We start from the raw sequence: 20324 nt of genomic DNA on the forward strand, positions 1-20324 counted from the left end.
GCTATGAGACCAGTCACTCATTTCTTTACCCAGCCAGTGCATGCAGTGTCTATCCATATGAAACTTTATAACTGGTTGTTATTCCTATCATTGTAGATGGTTATAAAATAAAATGGAAATAGAATTGTCAATGATTCAGTTGGTTTAATTAAGAAAATTATAGCTCAACTTAACTATTTTTGTGAAACAAAGAATTAAAAATTGCATCCTAAAATGACATAAAGTACAAATGAAAACAGTTTCATAATTCAATAAACAAATACTTAATATATACTATATATCAGATATTACACTATATATTTCAGCACTGAAAATTTGTGAGCCATTTTTAGACCATTGCACCCTTGGAAAAATAAACAGGTTTAGTATATTCTTGGAAAGTCATCTTTCCTTAATGTGTGAAGTGTCATATGTAGAATTATAACTGATAGTTCATTTTGTGGATATATATGCCAGCATTTATTTATGAATAAATGTGTATTGATTTTTCTGTTCTCCTTGAACAACAAAGATAATATTGTCCAAAAGAAAATTCTATAAAGATAGATAAGGTCTTCACTATCTGTTTCTCTAACCATTAGTTATGTGTGTCTTCTGAAAAGTGGCGTGAATGAACAACTGAGGAAGTTTTACAAATAATTGAATCTCAATAGCTATTCTATTAGATGCTATGGTTCTAAGTAAAATGTAGTTATGAATATTATAATGCTTTTTAGATCATGGAGGAAGAGGAGCAACAAATGATGCTAAATGAAATATCATAAATTAAAATTTCAGGGTGAAACTTTCTTTTTGAATTACTATTTTGTTACTTATTAGTCTTGTGTCCTTGCAGCATATATTTAAACCTCGTGTCTCAACTTTCTTCTATACAAAATGACAATAATAACTGCTTCAGATAATTATTATTATTTGCCTCTCATATTATTGTTATTTCTATATGTAGAGATGAACTGAGTTAATATATGTAAAGAGATTAGCACAGTGTCTGACACTGTGGATATGACAACTTGGTTTTCTACTCATGGGCATGCTGTTGTATTCTATGACATCCTAAAATACCATAGTGTACGATGGAATTAGTCACATTGTTCTATTTGTGATGAAGCATACACTTTTGGAATGACTGATTATTATTTTGTCCAGAGCTCTACATCTCATCTAACATCATTTGCTTTAAAGGACTCAAATGGGTAAAATAATGCGGTCATATGTAGGGAGGTTTATTACTTCGATACAGATGTTTCAGCACATCATCTCTGTGCTCTGTGGAAGTATTTAGTATTTCAGGTGCCAATGGACCTTCAGTCAAGTCGCTTCGCTTTGATAGACTAATCAATAAAGATGACACAGAGGTAGTTGCACTGTAATTCATTTTAAATGTTGTTCTATTTGTCTTTTCCAGTTACTGGCAGAAGAGTTGCCCTTGCGCCAAGGAATTCTAAAACAATTAAATGAAACGGGAAGAGCAGTACTTGTAAGTGCTCCCATAAGACCAGAAGAGCAAGATAAGCTTGAAAATAAGCTCAAACAGACAAATCTCCAGTGGATCAAGGTTAGACATTAACCATCTTCTCTTTTGCATGTGTTATGTGTTGCAAGTGTTTTTACTTGCTTTGCTTCTTGCATGTTTTTTTTGGAAGGAAGCAGAAGTTTGGGTTATTGGTTTGGTTGATAACCTGATTATCTGATTTAGCTCCGTAGCTTCCTAGAAATGGAAAGCAGCTTGTGATAGTGGTTGACATTGCATTAGGGATTGAAGACCAACTGTGCACCAATACTCTTTTAAAAATTATTCCAGGGCTGGAGAGATGGCTCAGAGGTTAAGAGCACAGATTGCTCTTCTGGAGGTCCTGAGTTCAATTCCCAGCAACCACATGGTGGCTCACAACCATCTGTAATGATATCTGGTGCCCTCTTCTGGCCTGCAGGCATGGAGGCTGAACACTGTGTACATAATAAATAAATAAATCTTTAGAAAAAAAATTCCATACGTAGAAACATTCATAAAGCAATTAACTTGAATGAGGTGTTCAAGGTCAGGAAGTATAGTGATAAAGAATTATTGTTTTAGATGTAGAATATAGACATAATTGATTACCAATGAATGATAATATGCTCAAAAAGTTATTCTATTTCCAGTGACCTAACTTGCAAGTCTTTGTCTTTCCACATAGGACACATTCTAAAATTGATGTAGAATATAAAATATTTTTCAATTTACTACATAATTAAAAAACAACTTGCATATAAAAATTTATATTGTAATCTAAATTCTTTTGAACCAATCTCACTTATTTTTTTCTTTTTTTCCTTTGATATGGAACTAGTCTTATTTATTTACTCAATTGAAATATATTACTCTACTGTACAACTGTTACAACTCTGTCATGAGTCAAATGAATATTCATATATGAATCTGCTTCCATATTGTTTTTTATCAACCAGTACAACAGTAGCTCAATGACAGCTCTTATATTCTTTTTTGTTGTTTTTATATTGTTAATTGATATACAATTAACCTTGTCATAAAATTCATCTATTTAAAATATATAGTGCAATAGTTTTGCTTTATTATTTAAAATATTTCATAAAACATTTATGTCACCAAATTTGAGAAGTAGGAATCTTATTATATAATTACTTGGCATTGATTACAATCATCATCATAATAATCATCCGTTCCTAAAAATTTCCATCACTTCACATCAAAACTCTATAAACTATTATATAATTGCTCACTTTACCCATGGTAAACATTGCTTCTAATATTTATGTTTGATTTATGTAGGTCAGATATTTTATATAAGTAAAAATGTACACTATGTATCTCCTTGTGCCTAAGAAGATCATCCATGCATTAGAAGTTTGTTTTGTAATGGTAAAACAGTATTTAATATATATTCACATTAATAAAAAATTGGCACCGGTTGTATAACCTTTAAGTTTACTATTTCCAATCAGTAGTACTTTCATATTTTAAGTTAATTTTACTCAATATAGACCTGTCTTGTAAACTTTTATATGTAGTCTGCTTATATATTGATTGGGATTCTGCTGAATTTGTAGATCAGTTAATTATCTTTTCAATACTAAGTCACCATATCTACAATTATACATGTTATACCTCTGCTTTTGTCTATGTTTCCTTGAATATTTATCAAGTTTTAATGCTGTTTTGCCATCTTTATTCCAGTGATCCAGAATGTGATGTATTGGATTTAATGTAAAGTAGTTTATGTTTTGAATCTCTAATAAATAAAAATTATTATAATTTTTCTCCTCTGGGTTAGTAGTCCCCAGGCTCCCAATTTACTCAGGAAATCTTGTCTTTTTCTACTTCCCATGTATATTAGATCCATGTATGTCTCTCTTAGAGTCCTCATTGTTGTCTAGGTTCTCCAGGATTGTGATCTGTAGGCTGGTTTTCTTTGTTTTATGTTTAAAAACACTTATGAGTAAGTACATATGACAGTTGTCTTTCTGTGTCTGGGTTACCTCATTCAATATGATGTTTTCTAGATCCATCCATTTGCCTGCCAATTTCAAGATGTCATTATTTTTTTCTGCTGTGTAGTACTCCATTGTGTAAATGTACCACATTTTCCTTATCCATTCTTTAGTTGAGAGACATTTAAGTTGTTTTCAGGGTTCTGGCTATGACAAACAATACTGCTATGAACATAGTTGAGCACATGCCCTTGTAGTACAGTTAAGCATATTTTGGGTATATATTGAAAACCTTCTTGAAGAAGGTTGTTTTCCAATTTTCTGAGAAATCTTCATACTGATATCTAAAGGGGCTGTACCAGCTTGCACTCCCACCATTAATGCAGGAGTGTTCCCTTTACCCCACAACCTCTTCAGCATAAGTTTTCATCAGTGTCTTTTGATCTTGGCCATTTTTACAGGTATAAGATGGAATCTCAGAGTTGTTTTAATTTGCATTTCTCTTATGACTAAGGATGTTGAGCATTTCTTTAAGTGTCTTTCAGCCATTTTAGATTCCTCTGTTGAGAGTTCTCTGCTTAAGTCTGTACTTCATTTTTTATTGGATTACTTGGTTTTTGATGATCAATTTCTTGAGATCGTTGTATACTTTGGAGATGAGACCTCTGTCTGATGTGAGGTTGGTAAAGATCTTTTCCCATTCTGTAGCTGTTATTTTGTCTTGTTGACCATGTCCTTTGCTTTACAGAAGCTTTTCAATTTCAAGAGGTCCCATATATTAATTGTTTCTTTCATTAAATGTAAGAAAGAGCATTACAGACTAATCTCTCTCATAAACATTGATGCAAAAATACTAAATAAAATACTGGCAAATGAAGTCCAAGAACACTTCAGAAACATCATCCATCATGATCAAGTCAGCTTCATCCCAGAGATGCAGGGATGGCTTCAACATATGAAAATCTATCAATGTAATCCACCATATAAACAAACTGATAAATAAACACCACATGATTATCTCTCATTAGATGCTGAAAAAGCTTTTGACAAAATACAACATCCCTTCATGATAAAGGGTAATTTATTTCTTATGATATAAAGGTGAACATTGTTTCAAGACAAATATAGACATTAGTTTAAATTATGGACACAGTCAAATAAGCATCATTTAGTAGTACACTCATTTTGTATAATATACAAATTTACTTTTGATTTCTTTAACAAAATATCCTATTATTATATACCATATTATGATTCTTTATTATGTTTAAATCACATTCTATCTTAATTTTCTTTAGAAAAAAAAGTGAAAATATGGAAATTTGTAGGTTTCAGATCAGTCAGATAAAGAAGCTTCATGAAGCTGTCACACATCTTCCTGATTCAGATGCCAGCTTCTGGAAAAAAATATGAAATAATATTTACTTTTATGAAATGCAGTCATATTTATTAAGAATAGGAACATATAAAATAATGCATGTAAAATTGCCAAAATAAAAATAGTCATGACAAAATAAAGTGGTATAGTATGACTGAATCATTTTACAGACACACTTAAAACACTGTCCTGAAAAATGAAATTCAGTTGAATAAATCTTCCTAGAAAATCTGATTTACTTTTCCCAGAAAAAAATAGGCTTAAAATCATGTGTCCTCAAGCTTAGCCTGAAAGCACTTTTGTTATCGAGCTGAAATTACTTTCCAATAAAATCACAAAATAAAAACCATGAAAGTAAATACATAGTTAAATTCTTAAACCAAAAGATTTTCTAAAGTACACTAGTAACTGTTTCTAAATTCCCAGAAAATATTATACCTCTAATCATATTATTTCTAAATATCCATCAAAGGAGCAACCATTTTAACAATGTTCCTTTATTTGTGTCAGTTTAATAAATTGTTGGTCCTTTTTTAGGTACATTTGCCATGTATGTCTGTCATTAGTAGTCATTACTACAAATGGAGAAAGTAAACTGTAGAAAAAGTTACATAAATCTAAGGCTTGGCTGTTTCACTCCTTACTAAAATATGGATAGTGCTGCTCCATTCAGATTTTTATCACAGTATATTGATTAATAGTGTTAGTAGTGATCATTCAGTCTTTACACCACTACAATTTTTTTAACTAAAGAAGAAAATTTTTCAATAGTGTTATTACCATGCTGACTTGAATTTATGAAGCCCAGAAAAAGACTTTATAATATAAATTAGAAATGTTGATAAATAATTCACTGAGGTAGAGGTAAAAACAGGAACCATGTGACTCTATAGGATATTTGATGTGCTCATGTTATTCCCGAATAATAATCTGACATAATCCACATAGTACTTTACTATATAAATCTGTGAGCTGAAATGGTATTACAATAGAAAATAATGTTTACTGGGTGAGTGGGCATATAGTCTGATGGTTTTGTAAATCCATCATCTGGAATACTTCTTTATGTTGTTAAGTTTTATGAGCTCATTTATATATTCATTTACTACCTAATGAGTGACTATGTATCACATGCTGTTCTAAACATATCAATTGCCAATTACTACCCTTCTGTTATTTAAAGGACATGCAAAATTTTTTGGGCATTGGCATTGTAAATATTCATATCTCTAATGTATAGTTACTAAATAGATTGAAACTGAAAGTTGGAGAATGGAATGGTAATTTAGTGTTTATAATATAGTTGTCCTTGATTTTAAATCCTATAAAAATATACATTGTATTGTGGTTTTATTGCTACAATATATCTCAGTTTGCTGAACTTTCCCACATTTGCCTGTTCTCCCATTAAAATTTTATAGTCCCTCTTTTCTTTCTCATGATTATCCACTTTTATATTTAAAATATCTATAGGTCATCCTCTTTATGAGAACAAACATCAGGCTCTTAGAGATGGGTTCATTACAGTGCTCAGTAATTATAATTATAATTATAATTACTCCTAATGCTCTTAAAACTATCAGCATTATCTACCTTGTAGACATTTCAATGATGTTCACAAGATTGGCCCATCCAAGAAACTTGATTGTCATTGTTGCAAATAGTCATTCTGTCAACAAAGTAAATTTATGAGTATATATTGCTTTCTATTTTTCAACCTATTGAGATTTTGGACAATAAGAATATGTATTAGATAATTTATGAAGAAAAAGTGAACAAGGTTGATGAGAAAGTAATTTTCTTTTGTCATTTCTGATTAATGATACATTATGTATTCTGGTGATTATCAGCTGCGTGGTATCATACCTTTCCTAGACATGCCTCATTTATTTCACTTCTAAATTCAAATATCAATAGATCTAGTCAGCTTATAGCAGGAAATTCAGTACACTAGTGCATGTGCAATGAGGAACAATGTATCTGGCACAACTTACTTGCACAAAACAGCTCATTTTAAATGTAGAGTAGTTAAAAATTTTAAGATTTAAAGGCAAAACACATCATCCTTGGTGAATCACCTTAATCAAATAGTAATAGCTCTAACTATTGAAGGAAAACCTGAGTTAGCAATGAAATGGCTGATGAGAGGCACATTCAAGGAACTAAAACAACACGGGCCTAATAAAAAGCACAGAGGATTTTTTAGTCAGACTTCCCATTTCAATGATCTTGACTTTAAAAAGAAAATCTCACCAAGTAATATTACAGGTGAAAAGGGCTGGACAATGTTGAGCTTTTCTCCTCAGGTTTTTAATAAGCCCAAACAGACAATATTGTATATTTCACCAACATTTTTCTCAATTTTTTAATCTGAACCTATGTTATTTGGCTTTTTAACCTTGAATAGATGTGCATATGATTCATTGGTCTAGCTCTTCCTCAGGAATCCATACCTCATACTCTTTCTCTTCCCTACAGTCTTGATGTTGACAGGATGATTTGTTGAAACTTTCATTTGTGCAAGACATTGTTTATGAGGGAATATCAGCTGATATAATTTGATCAAGAAAATGCCATTTTTTTAAATTAGAAAGACAAACATTTAGTACATAATATACAGTACTGATATTTTTGCTATGATTCACTTACATATGAAATTTTTCCTTTCATATGGTGAGAATATGTATCCAACATGAAAATGTATTCTTTAAGTTTGCTATGGCTCACACTTTATTTAAAAGGTATCATATTTTCCAGTAAAAACAGATTTTATTATTCTTGGCAAACACTCTTTCCTGTTCACAATGAATTTAAATGAGAAAAAGAGTATTATGATGATAAAAAAGAAAATGAAGAGAAAAATTTCATAAATCTTGACCTTCAGTATAACATTTTTAAAGTCTTTTATTAGCAAAAATGTGTTTGCCCTATAGCAGTGATTTTGAGACAGTAGGAAAAAAACCACACAATAGAAAAGGATTTTGCCAACACACAATGATTTTTCCCTTTTGTTTCTGCAGGATTTTTCTTACTAGATTATATGACACCACCTCTAAAACTAGAAGGGCTTCCTTTCTTCTTAATAATTTAATAATAATCTTGAATTCAATGGAGGCTTTCATATACTCACTACTTAAACTGAACCATAATAAGGAAAGAAGATTAAAGACCATATTTAAAGATACAGATTGTAAATTCTAACCTAGTTTCTGTTATTATATCACCTGAAAAGCTAATATGTAATGTGAAAATAAAATAACAGGGCTATGAAAGGTCAGAATCATACCAAAAATGAACATTTTAGTGAATTCTTTATACTTATACATCAAAATATGTGATTTTTATTTATGAACCAAAAAAGAATTTAATAGTAAATCCTGACTACTATATGCATGCTAGCTGACCACTAGTACTTCAAACTGAAGAAAAGGGACACTGACCAGAGGGTGTATTCTGTTTTTGTTATAGACCACCTGCCAGGGCTTATAACAGATCTGTAATGGATTTCTTACCTTTTATTGTGTAGTAAATGGATTGATAGATTGTGCCTGTGGCCAATGAACCATGAAACCCCTGACTTGAAGGAAAGAATTTATCACACTTTGATGTTATTTCTGTCTTGTGTCAGCTGAGAAGGATGAGCTGAGATTATCTGCAAGTAAGTTGAATGCCAAAAGCAGCATTGGCCTCATTTATCCACCTTATATAATTCAGGGCACGTCTTCTGTGTGGCTTATGAAGGGGCTAATCGGACCTGATGGAGGAATGTTGCTTTACTGCATTTGCATATGTTTCCTGATGCTAGATCTAATTATCAGACTTCAGAGAGATTCTTTCATTGTTTGTTGCTGGAGAAAAATCAATCTCTTTTGCTGTACAAGTTAAAGTATTTGAGTGGAATGATGCCATTCTGATTTGTGAACATTTTTAGTTATCACTGGAAAGAGCTTAGTCCATCTTTGGCATGCTTGATCAAGTGTAGAACAAAAGAGGTAGGCCAGAAAATGGGCCAGAAACCAAAGTCACTAAAGGGAATTTCAAGAAATTTTACTTGTTTTGATAGTTGCAATATGTAGTAAATCTATTTAAAAACTGTATATACCATACAGACGAAAAATAAAGTTATACGATTGATATATCCTATTTCTGGTGTGAGAGCTACCAACATTTTGAATAAGAGAATACTGTTTGGGCTTATTCAGATTTTATAAGAGTAAAATTTCTACAACTCAGTAAATGACTACCACAGAGATCATGTTTTTTGCTATTTTTATCATTACAGGTCCTTTTTCAATATAGTAAATTATTTTAAATCACTTCCCTGTTATGTTTTTTATTAACAATGTGTCTGTTCATCCTAAAAATTTTAAAAGGCTTATGAGATAGGCAAAAAAGATTTTCTGGTGTTAGATAAGTCCCTAATTTTTGGAAACTAAAAATAGACATCCATAAAATAGATAAAATAATAGAAAAACACTTCCCAATTAAAATATTTGACTGTGAGTGGATGACAACTATTTTAAATACTAAAATATAAAGAGAAGATACATACTTCCATTAATATCTCTAATCATTCATACTGTAACACAATTAAGCATTGACATGTAGTATGTGTAAAGTGGCAATGTTTCTTTTTCCCATTTATTCTGGAATATTGTGCCTTACCTGAGCCCATTTTCATAGAGGTGTCTAATATATTTGAAGCATATTTTGACCCCTACCTGTTTTCTTCATAAAGAAGGACGCTTAAAAGAAATCCCACACTAGCTCAGAATTGAGAAATAGATAGTTATTTATTTAGAGGTAGACCCACAAATCAGAATCCTCTACTTGAATGGAGATCTGAATCCTGCAACCAGAAAAGAGGCCAGACACATGCTTTATATCGGCATATATAGCATAAGAGGCCACACCGCAGTATGTGGGTAAGCACTGGCTGTAAGACTTCCAACAACATCTTCACCTTCTATATCCTATGCCCTTCCCATTAGTATTTGTATGAGTAACTTTTCTGTTGCTATGGTAAATCACTACAACAATAGAAACTTAAAGAAGAAAGAATATATTTTGGCATACAGTTCTAGGGATTTGAAGTTCATAATGGCAAGGACAGTGTGACCAGAGGCAGTATGCATGGTAACAGGCATGACAGCAAGAGCAAAAATAGAGGAAAATGGGAACTGGAAATGTTATCAGATTTTGATGTCAAATCCTGCCTATAATGACTTACTTCCTCCTCAAAGGCTATACTACATAAAACAACCTGACAGTATCACCAATGGGCAGCAAAGTGTTCCAATACCTGGGACTACTGGAGAAATTTTTCATTCATACCTCTACAGTACTCTTGGTTCACTTAAACAGTTTCCTTTCTACTTTCACATTACATATACAATCTACACCTATAGCTATTTATCTATTTATGTACTGTGTCTATATAAAATCTAGGGTCTTAAATGAAAATGAGAGATATTATGAGATTTGTCTTTTTTAAATGGCTTAATTTATTTTAGAAATATGTTACCTCCACCTATTTTCCTGCAAAAGGTAAAACTTCATTCTTGTTATGGTTGAAAAATTAATTTATATATAATGCATATGTGTGAGAGAAGCAAAGACATGAAGAGAGAGAAAGGCAGAAATACATATAGAAAAAAACAGAGAGAGAAAAGCATTACTTTTCCTTTACCCATTTCTCTGTTGTTGGACACCTAAGTAGGTACTATAACTTAGCTATTATAAAGTGTCCTATGACAAACACTGATGTACAAGGATCTCCGTTATATATTGATTTGGAGTCTTTTGGGTAAACATCAAAAAGTGGCTTTGCTATATTATATTATAGAATTTTTGTTATTTTAAAAACTTTCATACTGGTTCCCATAGTGGTGAAACAGTTTGCATTCCTACTGCAGTGTTTGCAAAGGATCACCGTTTTGAAATGAGGCACAGATACACAATTTCTCACTTAGCTCACTTAGTTTGAGATGTTGCTTGATGTACTTTACTGGTTTCTACAATGACTACTCCCATTCCACTTTCTTTCCATCTTCCACATTGCTTGTTAGTATTGAAAAGATCACAGAAGTTTCAGTTAATAATTCAGTTCAGGCCCTATTTCTCCACTTACTAACTCTAGACAACATATTCAAATCTCTTTTGCGTCCTTGAGTCCTCAAACTCACCACTCTCCAAAACCACCCCTTGCCATATTAAAATCTGTTCCTGATGCAGTGGGACTTGTGGGACATTTGAGACTTCTGCCATCCTAGTTTATTTCCAGATATGATATGATGAGACTTGTCCACATTTTCTGAGACAAGGTCTTAGGAAACCCTGGTTAACCTTGAACATGCTATGTAAACTGGGCTCCCTGCCATTGCAGAGACCAACCTGTGCCTGCCTCCAAAGTTCTTGGATTAAACATGTGTGCTTCCACACACCTAGCTTTGGTTTATATTTTAAATAGTAATATAGACAGGAGTTGTCAATAGTGTGTATAGTAAGAAACCAACACTTTATTCCATAGAGCTTATATAAAGTCCATTCTGAGATAATGTAAAGGCATTTAATGTCTCTTTCTATGAATGAAGCATATCCACACAACCACCAAAAGACACATATTCAGCTTTGACAGATACAATGAACACACTATGCTTATTTATTATCTTTGGAATATAGACTTATTGGGAGTTCATATCCCATGTAGACATTGCCCAACTACCTTGTTTTCTCAGATCCATTTTATTTACTTCCACTTCTAAAGTATATATTATAAGAAAATGACTACTGCCCATTTTCTTCCTAAAATTTTCTTCCAAACTGGCTTCTGTATTTACTTAGCCTGAGAAGTCTTTACAGGAGACTAGACAGTAGAAGAAGTTGTTTATGACAGTACAGTTTTCCTCTTTCACTACCAAGTAGTCAGAACATACTATTATTAGGTTCTCTAATAAAGATGATATAAAATTCATTTTCTGTGGTTACATCATTTAGATTGCCATGAATTTTTATATAGGTTTTCTTCACAAAATATGATCATAAATTTGGTTTACTCATTAAAAGCCAGAAATTATATATGTAGAATTCTGAAGTTTTTGCAAACTTCTCTACTTAGCATATCTATATTTAACCTTCAATTCATCAGTCAATAGCTATACTATTATATAAATTATAATGAGGTTATATATCAAATTGCTCTAAAAATAGCCCTAAAATGATAATTGTTTTATATGATCTGTGGATTTAAAAGCTATGATTATTTTATAGACATAGCTTTAGCTTTTACTTGTATTTTCACACATGCTGGTGGTTGCCTGAGACTTAACATATCTATGATTTTTGTCATATCTATGGTGATATCTATAAAGTTTTACCTGTGTTTCATCCTCCAGCAAAATAGCCTGTTCTTATCCCCTTGAAGCAGAAGTGGCTAAGGCTGGACTCAACTCACTGTCAGTTTCAGTGAACATTGTTGGTCATTTAAGTCATAAGGCCAGACCAAATCCAAGGATTAGGTTAATAAGCTATGCCTTCTGATAGCATATGCATACAGAGAGGGCTATTCTTCTCCGTGGGCTCCCATACTCTGCAGCCTAGTTCAAAAGCATGACATTTAAAGAAAATACATTCCTATGTATTCTGATGTTTACTCAACTGATCCCATCTTCTTGTATTAACACTGCATTCACAGATAAGTCCAGTAGTCTTTAGTGTTCTCTAGATCCTCAAAATTATTGTATGCAAATGTGAGGAATGTACCAACAATAAATATTTATGCATTAAATATTTAAAATTACTCTTCAAGGTAGTATCATCCTGATAATAGAGTTCTGAACAAGACAGATAACTTGTCTTTATGAATGTTTGGAAGAAGAGGTGAACATTAGAAATCTACATTTATTGTAAATGAAGCTGTTTACACTGATTTTTAGATTCATGAGACTATAGACTTAGGCACTATTAAAAAAGGCACTCTGGAAGCAGAGACTATTTGCTTATTTCCAGGCCTCCCAGACCCAAATAACCACACAGAATTTATATTAATTACAGCACTGTTTGGCCAATAGCTTAGGCATGTTTCTAGCTAGCCCTTACATCTTAAACTAACCCATTTCTTTTTTTTCCTCATTTTTTTATTAAAGATTTCCATCTCCTCCCCTCCTCCACCCCCTTCCCTCCCCTCCCTTCCACCCATACCCCCACTCCACCCCTCTCCAAAACAAAGAGCCAGCGCCATGTGGTTGTTACTTGCCAGTAAAGTTTCTGGGTGTATTTCTCCTTTGGCAGCTACATGGTGTCTCTCTGACTCTTCTGTCTATATATCTCTTCCAGACTGGCTATATTCTGATCTGCCATAGGCCAAAACAGCATAATTCATTAACTAATAAGAGCAACAGATACACAGAAGGGCATCCCACATCATCTTCTATTTTCTGTCTAAATAAAACATAAAGTTTAAACTTTAACATAATAAAATTATATATAAAAACAGGTATCAATCAAGAATTACACTTATAATGTTTAGTCTATTTGTATTTGTAAAGTTTCATATATAATTTATCTTTGATAATAACTAAGGAAAACTATAACTACAACTACCTGTCTTCAAGTCTTCAAAGACTTGAAGTTAACAGGAAGTGCATGAATCAACTTACAAAACATTAGAATTGATAGAGACATTTCTCTGCCTTGATAGTCACTCAAAGTTCTTCTGTAATGTTTGGGCATCCATCTTCAGCCTACAGGCCCATAATATCTGACAGGCTGTTCTATGAAGCAGGAATTTTGAAAGGCGGTTTTACCTTTATTGGCAGTTTGTTAGTCACTTTTTCTGTGTCCTGCAGGATGTCTGGCAGTTTTCTCTGTGAAGCAGGAACACTGACAGACCATCCTATCTTTAGGAAAGATCAGCAATCACTTTTCTGTGGGTTCTGCATGTCCAGACTATACAGCATACCATCAAACATTTCAGGCAAGAGCAATTTCTTGCTCAAATGGCTTGCCTTGTTACACTGAAGACAAATTCTATAATGAGTTTCTTTAAGGCCCATCAACATCTCTGAAGTAATTATTGCTGCCAGAAGCAGACATGTCTCACAGTTGAGAAAACTATAAGTTCTTAAAACATTTTAAATGCCATTTTCGGTTGGTCTTTGAAAGGTTTGAAGAATACCTATCCTTCTGAAATATAACTCTGTACATCCAGAAAACCTAACTAACATAACTACAATTTTAGCTACTAAAATGACTATTAATCTGTGATTTCAATTATACATTATATTTTAATTGAGCTATATAAGCATATTACTTTAAACAAGAGTAGAAATATGCAAATAACAAAATTGACCATAAATTTGTATCAATACACCAGGATCCATATCAATGCAAAGTATTCATCTCTATATCATATCCCTGATTAAGTGAAAACAAACATTTCTAAATAATCATTTTGGGAATTTGAAAAGGTTTTCTCCAAACTTCTTCCTGCAGTTTGTTGGGCAAAGTATTTTTAGGGGTCATGGAGAACTTTCAGGGGGTATTGTTCCATCAAACCACATTAGCCCGGAAGGAATCTACAGGTTATCATCCACTGTGGAAACAAAAACAGAACCTCTTTTGTAAAGTAAAATATCCTTAGACTCAAATTTTGAAGTCAAGATTATCTTTAGAATCTATATGTTGGTTTAACTTAGCAGCTCCCACAATCAAATGACTCTCTGCAGTCAAAAAATTCAAAAAGAACCCAATAGTATACATAATCCAGACTCTCTATGTTTCATCTTTATGCAGCTTATTTTTTAACCATACTACTTTTTACTATTTATTGTATTATCATTACTCCTTTGATCTATGACTGTCTATACACTTGTCTATACTTTTTTCTCTCACTCCCAACACTACATATATTTTTATACATACTGTAACCCACTCAGAGGTTTTTGTCTGAATCTGTCATTATGGTGTTCCTGTAATCAGTTTTTGACCAGGAGCACCATTTTTTAATGCTAAGTAAGCATGGCTTGGACCAACTCCACAGCCCTGCTTGTTGGTTCTGCCCCATCCAACATGGAGGAGGTATGTTCACTGCCTCTGCAAGCCATGCTGAGCACTCCTGCTTCTAGGATACAGCATGATTATGACACTATTAAACAAATAGCAGCACACTGTTCACAAACCCCATTTAAGTTCAGGACCTCCCAAAATATCCAGAGTTCATGCTGCCAGCACAAACCAGGAAGCCATCTCTCAAAGAAGCCATGCAGTCTTGGCTATTATTGCTGAGTCAGGAAGCCTTCTCTTAAAGGAGCTGTGCCTCTAATTGCTGCCAGAAAACAGAGTCTGTCTGAAAAAATGTGGCTACCAAAAATTTCCAATTGACTCCTGTTTCGTGGGTCTAGAAGCACTTTTTAAATCTTTCTTAGATTTTATGTGGATGCATGTTGCCGAATGTTGAGCATTATTTGGTAAACTATTTGTTTGTTTCCCGGCTACCCAGGCCTAAATAATCACACAGAAACTGTATTAGTTATAGAACTATTTGGCCAATAGCTTAGGTGTGTTTCTAGCTTTCTCGTACATTTTAAATTAAGCTATTTCTACTAATTTTTTATATCACCATGAGACTTCGGCTTACCAGTAAAGGTTCTGGCCATCTTCTCCTTTGGCAGCTACAAGGCATTTTTCTGACTCTCCCTACTCTCTCTCTATATCTCTTTTATCCTAGCTATAGTCTTCCCTGCCATGAGTAAAAGTAGCTTTATTCATTAACCAATAAGAGCAACACTTATACTGGAGATCCCATGTCAAGTCTCCACATTTCAGTGACTGAAATAATGAAGATCTTTACATTTTTGTTGCTATAAGTCCTATCTGGTTAGTCTTAGATTTGAATGTTTTATCTGAGGAATAATGTACATAAGCTGGGTAACCAAATTTTAATATGTTGCTACATTTCATAGTTTCCATACTTACCATATGTCAAATAATAGATGTATGTCTCCGCATTAATCTCTTGTTATACAGTCTTTTCTTGAACTAGAATCCTGTCATTTGGGGATGGTAAATGGACAGAGATCTCTAAGAGTCTGCATATCTCTGTCTCCAACTGCTGGACTTATGAACTTATGTAGCCCTGTCCATATTTTCTAAGATATTTTTATTCAGATCTTGAATGAACTCAAAATTATTACCTGATTTTAATAACTTAACTCAATCAAATTATTTTTACAGAGTAAATGATATTAATTATTCAAATTATCTTTTCTTCTCATGACTTCCTGTCCACTGTGTCTGTTCTAATTTTCATTTGCCAAGAATCTAATCACTCTCTTTGCATTTGTATTTCTATTGCAAACCTGGTGAATTTTGGCAAATTATGAGTATGATTTTTTAAGAACTAGAAGATACATTTATCATATAGAGAACCATTTTTAATCTGTAAATCCAAAAGTCACTTTATTTTCCAAATACTGAAATTTTAGCATTTCAAGGTATAATCTCTTTCTGTATGTGTTTTAAAACTCGTTAGTTTTTCATCGTTGTAAAAATATTTTTATTAATTTCATGATACCACTCAGGTACAAAATGTTTTGTGGTTATTCCCTTCTTAATCTCTTGCCTTCTTCCAATCACTATCAACATGTCCTCATCACCACCCACCTCTTTATCAGATTAATGATTTTTGTATTTGCTTTGTCATCTATTTATTTTATACAAGGCCATTTATATATAAAAACTGCATTGTCAGGGTATTAATGTATGCATACGTGAAGGCATGTTATACTTTCCTTGAATTTACATATAGCAGGAGTCCAACAGTGATGGATAGAACCCCCTGATGCCTTTTTCCATCCTTGTTCAAATGTTGTTGTGCAGACCCAGTGCAAGCATCCACAATTGCTCTAAGTTCATGATTGCAATCCATGTTTCTTACCCAGGAGATTACAATTATTATTCTCTTTCCAAATTTTATGCATCTTAAATTCTTTCAGCCCTCCTCTACAATGTTCTCTGAGCTTTAAAATAGATGGTGTAAATGTCTTGTTTAGAAATGAGCACTCACCAATCATGCATTCTATGCATCCTATACAGTCATGAGACTCTACATTCAGCATTATTGTAAAGAAAAACATCTCTGATTAAGGCTGAGAGTAGCTTATGTAAACTTGAAGGCAGTTTGATACTTGATATGTCTCCCATTAGGGTCTATGTTCTCCCAAGCCATAGGTTTTTGGCCACTTTTACTATACCAAATATGGGTTTCCTTTCATGGAGCTGGTCTCAAACCAAGCAAATAGAAATTGGTTATGCACATAACATTAATACCTCGTATACAAGCAGGCATATCTTGCCTGGCAATTTGGTTCCTTATATGGTAGGATTCACAACTGGGCAATGTCATTGATAGTTTTACTCCACTAACAGCCTCATAGCATGTTCTGAGACTATGAAAGTTATCTGTCAGTAAGTAAACCTCCAACTCAGTTTCAGCTTGAGTTCTCTATAGCATCTCTCCAAGGTGTATGGTGTCTTTGGCAATAGTACCTTATGTTTTTCTGGTGGAACACCTAAAGGAATGACAAGACATTTTATTATTTGGAAGATGGGTCTCTGGGACCTCCTTGATTAACAACTAGCAAGGAGAGAGCAGATCCCTGCTGCACCTATTTTTTTAAATAACAAACCATGACTTCTGGGAGCAGATTTTGGTATCTGTGCAAGCTACCTGTGTAGTCTGAAAGAAAACGGCTCCCATAGATCCATAGGGAGTGGCACTATGAGGAGGCATGGCTTTGTTAGAGGGGTGTGGCCTGTTGGAGGAGGCATGTCACTAGGGGTGGGCTTTGAGGTTTCAGATGCTCAAGAAACCCTCAGTGTGGCACTCTCTTCCAGTTGCCTAAGTCAGGAAGTAGAACACTTAGTTCCTTCTACAGTACCATGCCAGCCTGCACACTACCATGCTTCCTACTATGATAATGATAATGGACTACATCTTATAACTGTAAGCCAGTCCCAATAAAAAATTTCCCTTGTAAGACTCTCTACAGTCATGGTGTCTTGTCACATCAATAGGAATCCTAACTAAAACAGAATATCCCTTTAAAGTCTTTAAAATTATTTTGAATTTATTATTGTGAATACTTTTACTTCAATTATAAAATACTAGGTTTCCATGTGTGTTTTTGCTTTTGGTTTTTTATACTTACTTGATTTTGGATAAAACTATTTCATGCTCCCTCATCTCTCTTGCTCCTCACTTTCTACCCACAATATAGCACTTTTCTATCTTTGAATTACCTGTGTTCTAATACCACATTCCCCTTAACTATTTATCCTCTCAGTGTACTCTTTTTGGTTTCCAACCAAGTTGAACACACCAGATTAGAGTTTCCAGGATAAGATTTACATAACTTGAGAGAACATGTGGCGTTTGTTTTTCTTTGCCTGGGTAACATCACATAGTATATCATCCACTTACGTTCAAATTTCTTAGCTTAATTTTTTCCTAAAGCAAAATAATATTCCATGTCTTTACTATAATACTGCATCTTCATAATCCTTTCATCAGTTGATGGACAGCTAGACTATTTCAATTTTCTAACTGTTGTGAATAGAGGAGCAGTAACGAGCATAGAAGTACAAGTATCTATGTATTAGAATAGAGACATTGAGTATTTTCTAAGGAGTGATACAGCTTAGCCATATGGTAGTTCTATTTCTAGATTGCTGAGGAGATTCCACACTCATTTCCACAGTATCCATACCCATTTGTATTCACACCAGCAGTTAATGCGTGTTTCTCTTTTCCTATATCTATGCCACCATTTGTTGTCTAGTTGGGAAGAGATGGAATCTCAAAGTAGTTTTAAGTTGCAATCCTCTGAGAGTTAATCATGTTGAACAATTGTAATAGTGTTTATTAAACATTCATAATTCTTTATTTGGAGGAGGGAAGTCTCCATTCAGGTCTAAGGTCCATATTATGAATTATTTGTTTGTTCTATTGATGCTTTTTTGAGTTCATTGAGCATTCTAGATAGTAAGCCTCATTCAGAAGTCTAGCTAGAAAAGATATCTCCCAACTAATGAGCTGCCTCTTCACTCTTTTATGTTTTCATTTATTGTACAGAAGCTGTTAAGATTTACGAGGTCCCCTTTGCCAATTGCTGGTCTTATTTATGAATAAATTTATTCATATAATAATATAACTTATTTTTTCTTCTAGAACATTCTGAGTTTCAGATTTTACATTGAGACTTTTGACCCATTTGAAATAGATTTTTGTATAGGGTGAGAGATGTATACTTTCATTATCCTACATGTATACCCCCATTTTTCCCAACATAATTGGTTCAAGAAGTTCTTTCTTCCAATGAGTATTTTTGGTGCATGTCCATCTTTTTACATTATTGCTGGGGATTCAAACTCAGGCCTTCAAGCTTGTATAGCAAGCCCTCTTACCCACTAAGACATCCCCACAAGGCTCAATACTAATTCTTAATGGAGGAGAGCATTAAAGGGTGAAAAGATAGCAATAAATATTGAAGCAACTCTTTAATATCTTAGTTGTAAGTGTATTATTCTCCTCCCACTCCCCCATACTTAGCATTGTAGCCTGCGGTTGCAAATAAATGTTGAGAAGATTATTAGAACTTGGTTGAAAGCCCTGAGAAAAACAAAGTTGCCTTTTTCATAATCTAGCAAAATTGTAACAAGTCACACCCAAAAAAAGTTAATGTAAGAAAAGAGAACAAGGGACCTGCTAATATCTGGCGGAGGAAGAAGGGACGTTTCACATGAATTATAGAAATAAACACTAGATTCTATAATTCATGGGTTTTTAATTTTTGGAGAATTTTATACATGAGTACTGTGCTTACATTATTTTTACTCAACACTCTTCAGCTCCAGTTCCCCTTATGTTGCCCTACTCTCTCTGAACTTCATGCCCTCCTGGTTTTTAATATTATTATTGTTACATATATATGTACATGTCAATGCAACATATTAAGTCCATTTATTGTTTCTCATATGTATATGTGTTTAAATCTGACCATTTGATGTAGGTTAGCCTACTGTTACAAGGGAAGACTGATGCCCCCTCTGTGTATTAATTAACCACCTGTAGCAATTGTAGTTATACCCCGAGCACCTACTAGTACAGATTGGCATGTCAATTGATGTCACTGTGTTAATCTTGTTTAGGCAGCTATATTGTTAAGCACTCACAAGAGTAGCTTCTCTGTCATATGTAAAAGACACAATCCCATAACAAATATACTAGTCCTCTGGATCTTAAAATATTTCCACTCCTTCTGCACATTGTTGTCTGAGCCTTAGGTATAGGAGTTGTGTTGTCTATGTATTGGTTAGGGCTAGGCACCCCAATGCCAGCTGTTCTCTATAATATTTAGTTTTGAATGTCTGTAATGTTCTCTATCTGATGCAAAAAGAAGATTCATTGATGACTATGAGATACTCTTATCTGTAGACC

General features: G+C 33.4%; 1 protein-coding gene across 1 annotated transcript in view; it reads left to right on the forward strand.

Annotated features, from left to right (window-relative positions):
- Dmd (dystrophin) overlaps nt 1-20324 on the forward strand; it is a 1847711-nt gene that overhangs the window by 1026146 nt on the left and 801241 nt on the right. Inside the window, 1 exon segment of the mRNA XM_038316167.1 lies at nt 1406-1555. Coding sequence (XP_038172095.1) covers nt 1406-1555 — 150 coding nt within the window.

Source organism: Arvicola amphibius, chromosome X (assembly GCF_903992535.2).
Source record: "Arvicola amphibius chromosome X, mArvAmp1.2, whole genome shotgun sequence".
Classification (NCBI taxonomy): Eukaryota; Metazoa; Chordata; class Mammalia; order Rodentia; family Cricetidae; genus Arvicola; species Arvicola amphibius.